General features: G+C 36.0%; 1 protein-coding gene across 2 annotated transcripts in view; it reads right to left on the reverse strand.

Moving 5' to 3' along the window:
* The window catches only part of LOC149839779 (SEC14 cytosolic factor family protein / phosphoglyceride transfer family protein), a 31,000-nt gene extending 13,766 nt beyond the window's left edge, over window positions 1-17,234 (reverse strand). Inside the window, exons 1-4 of one of the 2 annotated variants that reach the window (XM_090002820.1) lie at window positions 16,977-17,234; window positions 14,818-15,387; window positions 6,102-6,250; window positions 3,885-3,980 (exon numbers count right to left, since the gene is read on the reverse strand). In XM_090002820.1, coding sequence (XP_089858946.1) covers window positions 3,885-3,980; window positions 6,102-6,250; window positions 14,818-15,177 — 605 coding nt within the window. In that variant the 5' untranslated portion in view covers window positions 15,178-15,387; window positions 16,977-17,234. The remainder of the gene's footprint in view (window positions 1-3,884; window positions 3,981-6,101; window positions 6,251-14,817; window positions 15,388-16,976) is intronic. The other variant, XM_090002821.1, reaches the window with a different exon arrangement.
* Window positions 17,235-17,796: the final 562 nt, after the last annotated feature.

Here is a 17,796-nt window from a genome sequence, read left to right on the forward strand (position 1 = left end):
TTTATATATATAAAGCATAATACATATTCATATATGGTATATATGCATATGTATTATCCTAATTATATATATAAAATATATATTTTTCTATTTATAGGCATAGGGGTAGTTTAGACATTTCACTATTTTACGCATATTCTATTGGGAATATGTTTGTAATTTTCCTTTTAAATTTATTTTTTATTTTTTCCTTTTTCGTGGTTTGCGCAACCTTGGGTGGCTCCCCAAAGAGTCGTTGGGGAGCCCCCAACGGTCACAAATGTGACCGTTGGGGGCTCCCAACGACTCCTTTGGGAGCCCCCTAGGTGGCTCCTTTCTTGTGTTATAAATAGGGGTCTCCCCCTTTGTATTTCTTAATCCTAGAGGGAGCTTATGCTCCATTGTAATGGGGTTTTTACCCCTTCTCCATTATTCTTCAATGATATGCAACTTATGACTTTATGTCATATTTTTCCCTTTTTATGGGTTTTATGTGTTAGCACATTATGTGCTTATGTTGTTTCCCTTTAATGGGTATATTTGCACTCCACGTGCATAAGTATGGGTTCATTATTGAACCCAATGTATTCCAAGTCACTTTCTAACAGATGGACCATTTCACCAAATGAAGGATGCTTATCTTGAAACAATTTGGCATTCTCTCTGCCACCATGTAGTCTTGATCCATCAAAGTGATAGTGATATTCATGTATACCTGTTTGTTTTGTGAGTAGCAAGTTGTAGGGATTCAGGCTGATGAGAAAAGCATTGGTTTCCAAAATAGGTTCTGAATGGTCGTTGTGTCTTGATTAAAAAAGAAACCCTTGCTGACGATGGTCAACCCAGGACTTGCAGGTTGTTTTGCATGAGAGCTACAACACATGCAACCAGCCATGAAACCCTTGCTGACGATGGACAACCCAGGAGTTGCAGGCTGTTCTGCATGAGACCTACAACATGCAACCAGACATGTGTGCATGAGATCAAAAAAGAAAGAATAGCAGGGGTTAACATGTAATAGTTTCCAGCAGAAACTGTCCTTAACAGCAATGAAATTAAGCTAAGCTCATCTCAGCTAATTATTTCTAGAAGACCTCTTTATTCTAATTTCTTCTTCTTTTGGTCCTTGGTTAAAATCAAAATGTGGTTGAGAGTTCAGGCTAACCCTTTGGTCTTCGTTAAGATTTCATCCAATTATAAATAGACTTCTTGTAATGGTAAAGGTTTAGTTCAAAAAATTAAAATAGCCATGCACAGCTTCAATGTGCATATTCTTGTACTTTCCAAAATAACTATCAAGCTTGACATAATCAACTATTGCATAGTATCTTTATCTCTCTCTACTTGCTCTGATAGGAAATACTCTTGAAATCTACAGTGATACGCATAGAACTGAAGTGTGGTTGTGCCAAATCCTTGTATCAAGATAAAGAACCACCAGCTTTGGGTGTCCAAAATGATCCTATAAAAAATTATCACCTTCACAATAATGTTGCATATCTGTCAAATATACGGAAAGCCTCACGACGGGCAAGGATTCAAAAGTAAAACCTTAATTTGGATGATGTTTTACAATATTAGCGTAGTTATAAAAGCACTTGTTGGCTCATATCCAAATCATAATCTACAATGAGTATGGAGATTCATAGATTGGTCAATGGTTGTAAATACTGAACTCTATTTTCCTAAGGTTGCAACCCAACCACTGATTTCTTATTGGACACAAGTCATCTAATGCAAATAATCTTGCACTAACATTTCAGTTCTTTTTCTTTCCCCTTCTTTTCACCTCAATGTTTTGTTTATGAAGGACAAGCAACCCATAGAAAATATTGACAATGATTATGTAGCCTCATAAGTCATACTTGGAGACATGAAACCTCTTATATCATGTAGCTATAACTTGATAATAATGTCATACTGTAATTAATTTCACCCCATTACCTGAATCATTCTTGCACTTTTTGTCACAAAATACTATACAATTGTTCGCGCCATGCTAAAGGTGTCTGCTATCTAGGAAGAATGCCATCACCTATTATAACTAAGAAACTGAAAGAAAGTTCAAAGGGGGAAGAAAAGAAGAAAACTGAGAAAGAGAGATGTAGAAATGGTCAGATCCAACAGCTCGGACAATGGTTCAAACCGCACTCAAAGGTAGGGCATTTCCCATTGATATAGGAACTTCTGTACCAGAAACAATGGTATCTCCAGAACCTATTACTCACTACATCAAACAATTTCCATTAATGAAACATGTAAATCCATTGGAAAATAAAAAATGTGCATGTCCGATGAAATGGTTGTTGCTATATGCTCCAATAACGAATCATTGATTTAACTGAATAACTAAATAAAATAGATAGATCTTTCTCTTCGTCTCAGGTCGATAGATCTTCTCAATTGGAATATCTCTTATATGGATAATACACATTCCAGTTGACCTTCTAATTGTTTTGTTCCGAAGCAAAGATATCAACGGAGGCCGGTTCGTCCTATTCAGCACGACCAAGAGGCACTGGATTCTCTTTCGGATAGGCCCTCCCTGAAAGGAGAAGGAAGCCTGGAATGCCAACATATCTAATTCACCCGACACGATAGTACCCATTTTGGGAATGTCCAGTGCCAAAGTCACTGAATGGGTAAGTCGCCAATCCCTAACCTAAAACTGACTATGTAATGTACTTTATCTGCTAGGTTACGGGCGGGCATTTTACCAGAAGTTTCTATCGTATCAATCTACCCTGTGTGATTCCTGTTGAAGCATATACTCGGGGGGGGTGCAGGGTGGACGATTTCAAAATGGGCTCCTCCATTCATTAGATAGAGAAGATCGCCAAGATTTCGTGATCCGCTGCCGAACGCCGAACCTATTCCAACAGCTCAGACTCAGATCGTGGGAATCGCTTGAATACTTCCTATCAACAGATACTTGGTATATCAATATCGATTAGATCCGAGATCTGTTATTGAATTGCTACATTACTATATTAACTATATTACCATTACCGCCGAGATCTATTATCGTTTTTCGCGTGTCCCTGGAAAGTCAGAGTAGGTGCAAATTCTCCCAATTTTCGACCCACCATACGATCCATTATATAAATAGGTAAATGCTCCTTTCCGTTATGAATAGCAATTGTATGACCGACCATTGCAGGTATAATGGTGGATGCCCGGGACCAAGTTACTATTATCCTTTTTTCCTCCTCCACGTTGAGCTTCTCAATTTTACTTAATAAGTGATTAGCTACAAAAGGATTTTTTTTAGATGAACGGGCCACAAGTGATTACTCCCCTGGAGGAGTAATCACTTGTGGTTATCTTTTCCATTCTTCTATGTGTTATGAACTTTGGCTCACTTTTGCAAGTCTAGAAATTGTGCTTTTGTTTTCGTTTTGCAGAGAGATCCTACTTGATTTAGGAGATGGGGAAGGGTCCAGGTCCATTCTCTCACATTGGGAAGAAGGCAAAAAGCTAGCAATAATGTAATAATTTATTACCATTTTTAAAGCGAGGAAAAATTGGCATCTGCAAATCATTCTTATATATCCTATTTCTCTACCAGCCAAAACGTTTTTGGTGTACTTCTATGTGATAGCACACAATGGAGAAACAAGTGTTTTGTATTTTTTTTAAATTGATTATGTGGTACCTAAGAATTCGCAACATAATCCATATTACGACTTAGTTATTGTTTTATATAATTAAACCATAACATGTTTTCTTTGTCTTTCACCCATCTGTAAGGACGGACCATTTATCTAGTATTCAAATAAATATTGGAGATAAAAGTCCAATGTCAGTCTGCCGCATTATGGTACTTTCTCTGCAAATGGCTATGGATCTCATTTAAAATTGGAATATAACAACTTATTAAGATTCAACTAGGTACAAGTAATAACCTTTCTGGTATAGCAACTCCCTGCTTTTGAAGTTCTTCTTTAAGTTGAGATAACCAATTCTCTGGTCCAACAATTTCATGGTTGCCTTCAGGAGTCCTACAGAACACCAACAAGGACAGCCTTCAAAAGAAAAGAAAGCAGACAATACACAAAAATATACTCAATGGAAAGGAAATTTATAGTAAAATTGTGTGCATGCATACATACATACCACAGTCACCTGTATCATTCAAGGTAATTTCTCGGTCAGAGTTTTTCCCTAAGAGATTTTAAATAATTGGTTTTTCTCAGGAAAATCTCAGGAGTTTTAAAAATATAAAGATATAAAAAAGAATAATAAATATAAGAAAATAAAAGGTATTCTTGGAAAAATATAAGGAAACAACTTTAAAAAGAATTAAAATACAAAAAGCAACGAAAAATACAAAAAATGGGATTAAAATATATAAAAATAAGATTTTTACAAAAAATATGACAAAAATATCATGAGAATATATTGTGATATTGTCATGATATTTTTATTTCTGGTGATGTTTTGTAAATATCATGACATTTTTCTGATATTATCGACTGACCTGAATTTGTCGATAATATCAGAATATTTCAAAATATCAGAATATTGGTGACACTGATACATACATACCATATATACCAGAATCGCTTGGGCAACATGGGACCGTGATTCCCAGGAAGCGGGAACCGGAAACGGTGGGGATTCATAATTCCCATGTCAGGGATCACAATTCCCAAACGGGAGATTCCCAATTCCCCAACATAGAAATTGTGATTCCCCACTATGGGAATGGTTGACAGGAGTTTTATTCCTAGGGTAAAAAAATAAGGGAACTCCATTTCCCTTGTTGATGAATTTGAATTCCTTATAAATGGGAATTCCAACCCCTAAAGTTTAGATGAACTACTTTAGCATGTGCTAAATTAAAATCATTAAGAGCGTAACTAAAATAACATTTTCTGCTTCTATCTTTTCTTCTCCCATGTGAATCATTTAAAAAGGAAGGATAAACATGCCCTTTCTAAAAAGCAATGAAGAGGGGCGTTGTTCATAGCTTCATGGGCAAGTTTATCCTCTCCTTCCTCTATTTTGTCCCTCTCTCCCTCCCTCTCCTTTGTTGGACTACTTGAGAGTTGGTCTCTCTCTCTCTCTCTCTCTCTCTCTCTCTCTCTCTCTCTCTCTCTCATTGTTAAAAAGTATTATACAATGTTGATTGTTGACTTATGCTGTTAGGCTTAATTGAAGTTTCCTAGATTTAAGATGTTGCTTTTATTATTTGGTACTTTTGTTGAATGTATGTGAGTGAGTTACAATGTCATTATGTTAGGATATCTAGATTTTCTTTTATTTTTTCTAGTAAAATGATATAGTTATTGATTGCAATCTTCATTTTCTAAAAGTTTTCTTCTTAAATCTATCAATTTATTAGCATTTCGCATAATTTCACACTGTTTCATACACAGATAGATAGATAGATAGATCGGATTCAAGCATAATGACCAAATGCCACTATGGTCAAACAATAAAAACATGCTTTTACACCACATTTAAACATGTGTAAGACCCAGAAGTTCCATTCTTGAAAAATATTATGGAGCTCGCATCTGTTTCCAGTACCCATGCTGAAAAGCTGATAACAGGAGCAAAAAAAAAGAACAGTCTGGGATCCTACTGTGAGAAATACTTGAGGAATTGACCAGGGCCATAATCATAATTTTTCCAGGGCACCACACTTGTTCTCCCATATTGTAATTTTATCATTCTTTTCTGTAATGCTGTATTAGTATTTTATTTAACCCATAAAGTGGTTTTTTAATCAGGCCGAGGGGCAGTTAAAAGTTCATTATAAATAAGAAACGAATTCCCAAAGAGAATCATCTTGGGGCTCTTCCAAAAACTTGGCCTCTATCTCCCTTTTTCTCGTCACTTCCATCTTCTCTTATGTGTTGCTGCTGCAGCCAAAGAGAAACACAGTTCCACCAGATCATGAAAAAGCTTCAATTCTGACACCTACATTTCCCAGATGGTAACAACAAATGGGATTAAGCCAAGGTGTACACTATAACTGGCATACTTTACCGTGGAGTTCATTAAGGTTACTTGGAAGATAAACAGAGGATACATTTGTGAATCCAGATGATCATTCATGTCCAAACAGTCAATATAGTGGACCTAGCAAACAGGCAATCCGTTAGCAAATGTACCTCACAGAGGGAGAAACTAGTTCATCGGCAGACTCAGTTGGCAGAGAAGTATCCACAGGTTCCACACTGTTTGAAGTTTCAATACAATCATCAGATTGACCCGTAAAAACTGTCGCAATTGAAAGGAACAACAACGGTCGTGATATTTTCTGACAAAAGCACAGAATGGTCATTAAATATCCAAAATCGGCAAAATAGGTGAACAAATATGAGAGAAATAAAACATATTGCGCATAGATACTTGAACCAACCCCGAGTGCACTGACATGTAAATCATCTAAATCAGGTTGGTACCAAATGAAGAAGAAAAAATAAAGGACCAGGTCAATACAGCTTCCATGTTTCAAAATTATAAAAAAATGCATAGAGGGAAAAACATAAAAAAAACTTCATTTCTTTGCTGCCTTCTGTTAAATTATGTATCAAATATTGTAATCTCATATATATTTATATATATATATAAGGTGATACATATACATATATGTATCTACCTAATTATATATATATATATAATATATATTTATTTATTATTAGCCGTAGGGGTAGTTTAGTCATTTCTCTATTCTTACGCATATTCAATTTACGAATATGCTTGTAATTTTAGTTTTTTATTTTCTTTTTATTTTTATCTTTTCTTTTCTTTTTGACTCAAGTCAATGCACCTTGGGGGGCCCACTCTCATAGACGTTGGGCCCCTCCAACGCTCACAATTGTGACCGCTGGAGGGGCTCCAACATCTATGAGTTGGCCCCTCCAAGGTCCTCCTCATTGTATAAATAGGGACATTCCCCCCCCTTGTATCTTCATGGCTTTGGGACAAAGCCCAGGTGTTCAATAAAGGTCATATTCATTTTTAGTGTGCATTTGTGAGATTGATTGATTTGTGCTTTTGTGCACAAGTGTTGTTAGTGTTCTTATTGTGCATGTGTGCACTTATCTTTCGTCACGAATATTTGGTCTTGATTATAGTATCTTGTTGAAGATACTTTTACACCTTCTACAGGAGGCTTACCTCCAAAAGTTCACGAAAATTATTATTAGAAAAAAAATTTATCAAGTTTTATGGTTTCCTTTCTCAAACAACTTAATAGGCACTGAAAGCCAATGAGTTTAACAGAGAGGTTTTTCAATCTGTAGTGCTTAGACAAGACGCATTGACTGTCTCTATTTATTAAACATAATTTGAGATATTGTTCCCAAAGGATAAGACAGCCTTAACAAAAAGGAATGACTCCATAGAACAGAATGAGCATTAGATGAGCACTAGAATAGCTTTTCTTTTAGGTAGAACAAAAGCTTTTGATCAGTGTTATCAGTATCATATCATATCATACAATACAATGTGTTGTATCGCAATATCGGTTCTTGAACTGATAAGATATACCCCTGTATTGTTAATACTACTATTATCAGTCTGTATCCTACGATACAGGGGTGTACCGTATTGTCAGATATGATACACCCTATATCGTATGAATCAACTCTTTTTTTATAAGTTTTTTAGCACCAAAAAAAGTGGTGATCAGCCGTTCATAGGGGCTAATTTTTAAGGCCCCAAGGGTCATTTTGACCCATTTTTTTTGCAATCTCCTCCCCAAACCTCGTTTTCAAGCAAACCCTTTGTGTTTTGAGATCAAATCTCCCCCAAAATTCAAGGCTTTTGCCAACTTCGAGCCCTAGAAGTGAGATTTCACCCATAGTTGGCAAACCCGGCGAGTCGACTAGGGAATCGCCCGAGTCAACTCGGATTGGACCCCAAATGGGTCACTGATTCAGGTTACTAATCCTAATGCCTATTATAAACTTTTGATCATGCATTTTATGATTTTAATGCACAATTCTTATACAAAGGCACTTGTTATGAAGAATTTAATATTGTTCAACGAAAAATGTTAATGATCATGGATATTTATATGTTTTTGTAGCTTAACTGTTGACATATTACAGCTTGAAGTTTAGTTATTTTCAAGTCTTATTCATGTGCTTACACTATAAAATATAGTGTCCTAACTCGTCTGAGTCACTGAGTCAACCCGCTGACTCGCAAGTCAAGGGTTGGGCGATCCGAGCCTGAGTCACAAGTTTGCCAACCATGATTTCACTTAATCTGCCTATTTTCATCCTAGACAACTCTCTTTTGCCTTCTACCCTCAAATTTGAGCCCTAAGGGTTTGATTAAAGGTGTTTAGGCATGGTTACATCAAGAGACTCGATATGGGACCATTGCACACCAGTTTATGAAAGGAATAGGTTGCTTAACCGATGTAATTACTGTAAAAGAAAGATTCATAGGGACAAGCATCATTCAGCCGACACGAAGCAAAAAGTGGCTGCATGCACTTCTAGCCAATTGTCAGACATTATGAAATGAGAGATGAATGAGCTATTGCAGGAGAACCAAATGAAGAAAATGAGAAAACAAAAGTAGGCAGAAATTGGGAGTTGGCATATGTGTCAGCCATGGGAAGATCTAGAAGTTCCTCTTGAAGAGTTTGCAGAGGTAACCGACAGCTTAAGCTCAAGTGGCCCTACTGAAGAAGAGCTAGAGATCCTACGGTAACAGAAGGGCAAAGGCGTGGCAGTGGGGACAAACAGCAATGGTAATGGGTGTGCATCACCCCTTGGCAATTGCAATAAGAGAAAGAAAAAAAGGAAGGAGGGGCTTTACAAGTTCAGGATGCGGGATTTGCATTTATTTCCTACCTAGATCGACCCTAGGAGCCCAGCCAGATATACGTTCTGCCATGGCGTCTTTTTAAGGAGACTTGCACGCCCTTTAATGTTGTAAACTCATATAATTTTCAGGCTAGTATAAGGGCTGGTTATAAGATGCCCTCTTATCATGCATTGACCGGCAAGATTCTCAAGTTATCGCAGAAGTAAAACAGTGATGTGGTGAGTTCAAAGAGTCATGAAAAACTACAGGTCGCACCAACATGGCAGCTGGATGGATGCATAGGAAACAATGAAATCTGGTAAACATTTTGGTTTTTTATCCTAAAGGTGTAATGGTTTTCAAATATGTTGACATGTTAGATAGGACGAAGATGACAGATGAGTTGTTTGTTATCTTTAAGGAGGTGGGGGATATTAAACCTCATAATGTGGTCCAATTCATTACTGAAATTCTGTAAACTTCAGAAATACTGGAAGAATGTAGCAGGATGAATATAAAAGTTATGTTTGGTGTCTATATGCACTGATCTCATGCTTAAAGGCATTGGTGAAATGGATGCCATTTCTGAGATCATTAAGATGTTCAATAAAGTAACAAAATTCATCCATAATCATTTCAGAATACTAAACTTGATAAGGAGGTTTACCAAAGGTGTCAAGTTGACATGTCCTGTGTATTGACACGGTTTGTTACGAACGTTGTGACTGTACATAGCCTTGCCATTCATTAAAATAAAATGAAGCAGATGTTTGCTTCAGATGAGTGGAAAGCAACGAAGTTTGCGAACAAATTGATTGAGATTGACATATTCTCTGCAGAGTTTTGGAATGGGTGCAGTATATTTTTAAGGATGACTATGCCACTTGTGAAACTGTTAAGAACAGAGGACAATGAGCCCTATTTGCGTAATGACAAGGACAGGGGAAAAGCATATTTGAGAGAACTTTAAGGATAAGAAAAAAATATTATGTCAGTTTGGAAGGTGATTGATAAGAGATGGATTAGTCAACTCCATCAAGACATTCATGTTGTTGTCTATGACTTAAACCCAACATCAGATTCTCCCCCACATTCGTAGAAGATAAATGAGGAAAGGCATCATAAATTCTATTAAAACTCTAAATAATGACCATAGTGTGCAGGCAAACATTCATCTAAAGTTAAATAAGTATACCCAAAGCAGGGGGAAAGCAATCCAATTGTGTAGCTCATTGCAGCCAGATATGCATTTGAAATTCATTTTTATTGTATTTAATTATATATTTTGTGTTGTAGGGGCTCATTCTCATGATATGTTTCTTTCTTTTTTTGGTCCAATGGCAGAATATTTGAAGGAGATGTATGTTTGCCGTATATTGAGCCAGAGATGCAAAATGAGTGTATGCAAGAGAAATTAAAGATTTTTTTAGCACATCCACATAAACAAAATGAATAGGTTGGAGTACTCAAGATTGAATGATCTTGTATTTGTTGCCTATAATGTGAGATTGAGGCAAAAGTAACATCAAAATATATGTTATTAGATTTAATTTATATAACATGTATTATAATTAATATTTGAATGTTGCAAACAAATACAAAAAGAGTCGAGAAGACACCATAGGAGCAGCTACGACTCAATTAGCATTGATGACCTTGACATATTGGATGGGTGCATAGAATAAAAGCCAGGGGTCCTGAACGATGATGAAGACTAGAGGCAACTGGAGACAGAGATGGAGGCTGAGGTGGAGGATAAAAATAATGATTATGCTAGCCCAAAGTTAAATAAGGAGGGAGGAGACGACTCAAAAAAAGAGGATCCATCATTTTACTATCTTTTTTGTCATGATTGGAGTAGATAGATTAGGATGTTTTCTCTTTTATTTTGTTATGTAATATGTAACTCTTTAATAGTAAATAATCATGCGTGTTACTTTTGTTAGTTGTTAATAGCAAGGTTGTATGTATCATATTGTAACCCGTATCAGTCAAGCCCAAAATAAGATACGTATCGTATAGTAAAAAATCATAAATTTAAAAAAATATTAAAAAATCTATAAAAAACAGAAAAAAAAATCTAAAAAATCATAACACACGAAACAATGATGAAATGCACAAAATGCGACCATGAAATCACATACGAAGTGTTTATGTCTCTATATGCTACATAAGACGTAATCAAACATTAACTATCTCACAAGAACAATGCAAAATATTAAATATCTTGCAATTAAGAACATGCCACAAGACTTATACTTTCATATTACATAAACAAAAATATTACAGCAATACTTGCACTCGATTTTCAATCGATTTTCACTCATTACTTGAGTGCATCATTGTCATGACGGATCATCTGATGTCATCTTTGTTGGAGAGAGTGTGGAGCCTGATTTCTAACTTGATATAAATCTTTAATTTTTGCGGATTGCGGTAAGTTGGCGGGGGTGTAGGGAGAAGCGCCCCCGAGGCGGAAACTTTTTGGAGAGGAGCTTTGTAATTTTAGTCAAAATAAAGTTTTTTTTACCTTAACTCATTTTCTTGAGTGAAAAAATGGCAAAAATGCACTTTTTTACCTTAAGTTCTTAACCCACTTCTTTGGGTGAAAAAAAGTGAAAATGCATTCTTGAAAAAATCATGAAAGCCCTCTCCTTGGCGCAAAGATCGGCTCCCAAAACGGTCTCATGGCTCCTAAGGTGGGTGAGAAGCTGTCCAGTATGTTCTATAAGAATGAGGGTTTTGGCCCTCAAAAGCTCTTTAAAACCCAAAAACATAAAAGCATGGTTTTGCCCATTTTTAAGTCTGCAGGCACTGTATCGGATGATACATGTGACACACCTACGAGACACACCCGTATTGAGATACGGGTGTGTCTCGTATCGATCTCTTGCATCAATATGTTACGGACAACATTGGTTAGTAGTGTTATCAGTTTCGCTTCGACTGTTTTACTAGTGCATGTGTATGTTTAACTATTCATAATACTTATATTTGATTTATGTTTTTTTATATTGCATTCTATGATTTTTCCTGAATATATCTTTGGAGATTTTTCTTATTTTTGTGTATTTTTTTATTTTTTGATGATTTTTAAAATCAGCTTTTTAGTATCTTACGATATAGTACAATAAACTTGTATACCGAGCCCATCCAATATGGGTTCGAATACAATATTTACAACATTGCTTTTGATCATCGTATAAGTATAAGAATCACAAAATAGTTATATGAAGCTATCTTCAGAGTCTATTGTTCACATGGATAAAGCTTCTTGGTAAAGCAGAAGTTAGGAGACAACAATGTAATTTCCAATCAAGGAAAACAAAGTGCAGTTGAAACAAGGACCAATTCATAACTTTAAAACTGCATAGTACTCACAAAGGATATTATGTCAACTATATGCCATATGCACCAAGCAAATATCATAAACAGCCACCTAAGAATTGGAATTTATTGCTGTGAGGTAACTGGGAAGAGTCATCCATATACAAGGACAATTCTATTTCAGACCACACTTATGCTATGATGTTATCATATACACATCCAAAATTTAAGGATAATTGCAATAGTACATTTGCATTCTGTTAAGCTTTTCTTGCTTATTTACAATCTTGCTGAGAAATTACACATTCAAACAAATTTCCGTACTTGATGAGGAAGAATAAGGGCAACCATACCAGCTACAAGTCGAGAATTGAGATTTTATGGTAAATATAGAGATCTGAAATCAAGAAGAACAGCCCTTGTCGACACAATTTATTCACAGTATTCAAATCATTGCAGGTCCTATTACAACTTCAGTTTGATGCCTCAATATACTTGTTTATTATGCAGTCAAATGAGGTGATGCATAACCATGTTACATAGGTAGGGATGCTGGTACGTGGTACAAGTACTGCTCTGGGTTTTACATGCTACACACACGTATCAGTGAAATGGAAAATCCACTAAAATATTAAAAAAAATACAAAAAGGACATATTTAGTGTACCCTACATATTATGAAATATGTCTATATGTGGCAGCACCTAGAAGCATCCCACGCTGTGTTACACAGATGCCTACAAATTTGGACTAGGCTAGGCACCAACCAGAAAAACAATGTGAGAAAAATATTAATAAAAACTTGGAAAATAATTGCACTGGTTAACCTCATGCCTAGGTCTAATAGTGTGGTAAGTGATCATCACCCAGTTCCTTTCTGGTGCCCAGCTCACTTAATTTGACTGGGCTAGTCCTAATCCAGTTTTCTTCTACATTGCTTGTTCAGCATTTACATCGCAGGTAAAGAAATTCTTCAGATACAAACTACACTAAAGACTCAAAATCCAGGATGGGAGGTGTGAGAGCTCACGAGTTGTGACCAGTCACCGATATCACCGATATTTTGAAAATATTGAATATTATCAGTATTTCAAGGTCAGCCAATATTTTCCCAATACTTTCATGATATTTTCAAAATATCGTCAAAACATAAAATATCACGATATTTTCCCGAGAATTTTTAAAACTTTTATATTTTTGTTTTCTTTTTTTTTCTTCAATATTTTAAAACTTTTCTAATTGTTTCTTTATATGTTTGCAAGAAAATACTATAAAACATATTATTTCTTATTTTTATTATTATTATTCATAGTTTTTCTAATTTTAAAACTTTCAATATTTTCTTGAGATTTTTCTGGGAAAAAGAACTTTAAAAAAATCCAGAGAAATTGCCGAGAATGATATTGGTGACCATGGTTATGACCCAAAGTGAAGGGTGTTGTACCATGAGCTCACGAGTATGTCACAACTAAGAGGCACCTATTCTCAGCAAACAGAATGTGCTCCAATTCCATCTTCCAGTTTTGAGATGCATGGACTATTTTTGGATCCTTTAATGGTATTCCGGTTCTCTTATTATATTTTCTTACCTAGAAACCTTTATTTACTGACACTATTCCGTAGTTTGCATATAAGACACGCAAGCCCATGGTATGAAGGAAAACAATATAAAGTAAAAATTTGAATGGTTTTTTATTGATAAACAAGCTAGGAAATCATGTATGACTTTGAAGGGATGCTCAGAATTAACAACGTACAGATAATAACCATACATATTTATTACATCCTATAGGACAACAATCCAGTCATTACTAGTAGGCACGAAATCAATGAATACACAACAAATAAAGGAGGAGACCAATCAGTGTATTCATTTCAAGCTAATATATTAGCTATCACGTTGGTAAGTAAAACAACAAGTGGAATGAATACACAAAAAGCAAGTAAAAAGTGTACCCATTGAAGTTAAGGCAACAGTCAAAGATTCAGCAGACCAGTGATTAGGCAGTCAAAGATTTAAGAAAATGAAAAAACAAACCCCAAAACTGCAAATCAGCAGTGTCATGAAGCAATATATTGTTAAAAAAGAGAAAAATAATGAGGATCAATGTGCCTTTTATATGTTAGCTTTAGTGTAAATCTTGGCAAAGACAAATATTATCAACAATGGATAATGTCAACCAATGCCAAGAAACAGTTATAATTATAGTTCTAAAAGGGTTTCATGCTCTTCAGGACCCACCAATTAAAACCTTGTGTCCCTTAAACCATCTGCCTTTCCTGTCAAAGTAACTGTAGATTGTGCCTTAACTCTTAAGCACTGTAGCTTGACCATTTTGATTGACATTGGGACAACTTGTCATCTGCAGATTTGTTTTCTTATTTTTGTGTTCTTCAGTGATTTAGGTACATCATTTTTCTCAACTAAAGAGATCAATTTACATCTTAGAAAGAAAGGCTAACTACAACTTCAGGAAAACAAGAAAAACAAATTAAACTATGACCATTTCTCCGGTGAAATTATATGATCGTAGTTCAAGACCATATGTTGAGCTTGTAAACATTATTCAGAGCCATTGCACAAAGCACATCTTCAAATATTTTTCCTTTCTGCATGTGCATTGGTTCACATGAATGCATGCAAATAGGAGTTAGATTGTCAGGCACTAAAACCAGTCATACAACAAAGTAAATTCTGGTTGTCAACTGTCACATTTTCCAGTGCATGACCAACCTGTGAACCTTCAACCAAAAAATGGAAAGGTTTCCATCGTTGCAGATATCGAAGTGGAGGATAGGTCAGCAATTGTAGTCCTTCTATAGCTCGCCAAAGGAGTGGGCACCTTGCTTTAGATATTCTTCTAACCACCTCCAGTGCTGCAAGTTTCAACAAAAATAAACCCAACTGGATAGCAGATTCTTTTCCAAATTTAGCATGGTTCCATGACATCAAATGCTTAAAGGTACTGGGCAGCAGTGCCTTTGGAGGAGAGGCAACTAAACATTGCTTGGAGACCCTTTTATTCCTCAAAGAATTTGACATTTCCAAGTTCCTATTTCCAGACATGTTCAAAGAATCTTCCATAACCAACATTAGATGCCTGAATTCACATTCTCAAACAATTGGTTCGGTAACAAACAACTGTCCCATTAATGGCAACAAAGATCTGAAGTATGTCCAGAGAAGATTCCATGTAATCCGGTAAAGCCTGTGTATCAACTATCAACTTGCGCTGCTTATCAGAATCCAGGAAATAGTTAGGAACAAAGTTGAGCTTGAGTGATGCTTCGTGTGAACCTTAACCTGTAGTATGCAGTAGTTTGTGTCAGTTGGAATACTAGATCCAAACATGAATTATGAGAACAACTTAACTCACAAACAAAGATTAAACAAAATAAACATAGCTCTGCTTTACAGTTTAAATATTTTAGGATGAATAACAAAGTCACTTATGAGAAAGCTAGTTTGGGAAATCCTAAAGTACTGAAGTATTGACCTTTTTCCTGAGTAGTAAATGGATTGCATCAAAGCCCATTAAAATTTTAAAAAAAAAAAACTAAAATTGACTAGAGATAGGACCATGCAATAGAATACTGTAAAACATGCATTGAGCAAAGTCTTTGTTGAATCTTATAAATTCAAGAGTGAACAAAGAGGAAGGCAAACAATAAACTTCAAACATAAAAATTCAGAAGCTCATTGAATGGAAACCCAATAGTCTCAAACTTACAGCTCCCACTCGCTACAGCTGCCTAAGTGTGCTCCCTTTCCTCTCCTATCACATATTATGCACCAATTCTTCAAATTCAAAATATTCATATGCATCAGATACTCACAGGATCAAGCTGAAATTGTGACCAACAAATGCGCACAAATTCCTCATCTATATATCTAACCCTCTTGCTCCCCAAAGTCTGACAGCTACAACTGAACCAGGACAGGTAGGTGCAACCTAGCCAAGACATTGGCATCAATACCCATCCCTGAATCCCTTGTTTTAAGCCTTGAGCCACCTTCCTAAGCACAGCTTATCTTTGTTGGGCATGCAAAAAATATCCGCCCAGCTGCTTCCAAATTTATTTGTTACAAACCTATGATTGTATAGACTGAATTGTACCGTCATGTTGCCTGATTCATGTAAACGAAACTAACACGGTAACGCCATAATTATAACTAATTTAATTGGGATGTAGCAGGTTGATTCAAGTCTTAAAAATCAAGGTTCTGGCTTGCATAAAGTTTTTAATCAAAATAGCATGAAATATATAAAAAAAAATGTAAGCAAAATTCTAACACAATACATAAACAAAACTAAGAAAAAATATTTTAAAAAACCAAAATCTTACAATAACAACATAATGAAAGCAAGAAAGACACCAAATTGCTAGCAATAAGAACATATTGAAATCTAGAAAGATATTAGAAACAGTTTTCCCTCGATACAAAGGAAGATACATCTTTTAGAGATTGTCAAATGAACTGCCACGCATTTTATGCTGCAGAAAGTAGTCAATTAACCTTTCACTTGAAAGAAATAAGGTTTCTAGTCATAATCTTTTCTTCTGTGATAAAATCATTCATCCCAGAGTATGAGACTCGGAGAGAAATGACTGATCGGACGAGGACGTGAATTTGGATCTGAATAGACGATATCACCGCATCTTGAATAACAACAATCTCACTCACCAACCGATGCACACTCGCTATTACACAGGTGCATATTAGCGCGAATTAGGTCAGGTTTAGGTAGGGCTTCAAGGGCCTACTTAGCCTAATTCTTCATCAAAACCGGAACCCTTCAAGCTGGTCACCAATCGTTTTTGTGCGTGAAACCCTCGAAAAAAGAAAGAAAAAGAAGGGGAAACACCAGAGAGAGAACTGAGGGTTCTTACTGCTCTGATCTGTGGTAGATCGGCCACCGGAGGGGTCCGGTCGGCTGCCGATCGCTCTCCGGCAATATAATCTGCCCGTTTTCTTCTTGGTTTGACGCCAATTACCGGATAGTCGCCGTTGTCGTGACGGGCGTGATATTCTCCGGCGTTCTGGTGACGCGGACGCTGGTGTCACTGCTATAAGACCGCCGGACGGGACCGGAGTCGGAGAGGCTGATACAGGAGAGGTTCGGGAGAACCCTCTTGAAGTTGGAAACGGCACGGTGGAAATTTGTTCCCCTTTAAGTACGCTTGATCTCATTGACAAGAAGGTCCGATTAAATTCCGTATCGGACCTCAAAGGGTCGAATCTGTGAATTTTTATACTAAACTCGGGCGTCGACCCGAGTTATGTCTACGATCCGTAATTTTTCAATATAAAAAAGATAAAAAAATATTATTTTTACCTGGCATGGTCCTGGTCTGGTTCATGTAATTCTCAAAGGATCTGACGTATGGTGAGTCCGATTGAATGCAGCATCTCAAATCAGGTCTAGGTCTGGTTCTAAAAACTCACAAGACATTGAAAAAATTTCATTAAATCTCACATTTTTTTCAGCAATAAAAAATAAATTAAGAAATATAAAAAATATTAATAAAATTTATTTAAAAATAAAAATACATGGTTTTTTCATGATAAATAGCCATTTAAAAAGTAAATATCGCGTTTAAATCGTAGTATTTATGTTTTTTCATAAATCTCATGATATTTTGAAAATCTCGCAGGAAATTACAGTTTTAAACTTTCAGGCAATTTCTCGCCATATTATTGCGAGGATTT

The sequence above is a fragment of the Nuphar pumila genome, chromosome 4 (genome assembly GCF_984573655.1).
Source record: "Nuphar pumila chromosome 4, dmNupPumi1.hap1.1, whole genome shotgun sequence".
In the NCBI taxonomy this organism is placed as follows: domain Eukaryota; kingdom Viridiplantae; phylum Streptophyta; class Magnoliopsida; order Nymphaeales; family Nymphaeaceae; genus Nuphar; species Nuphar pumila.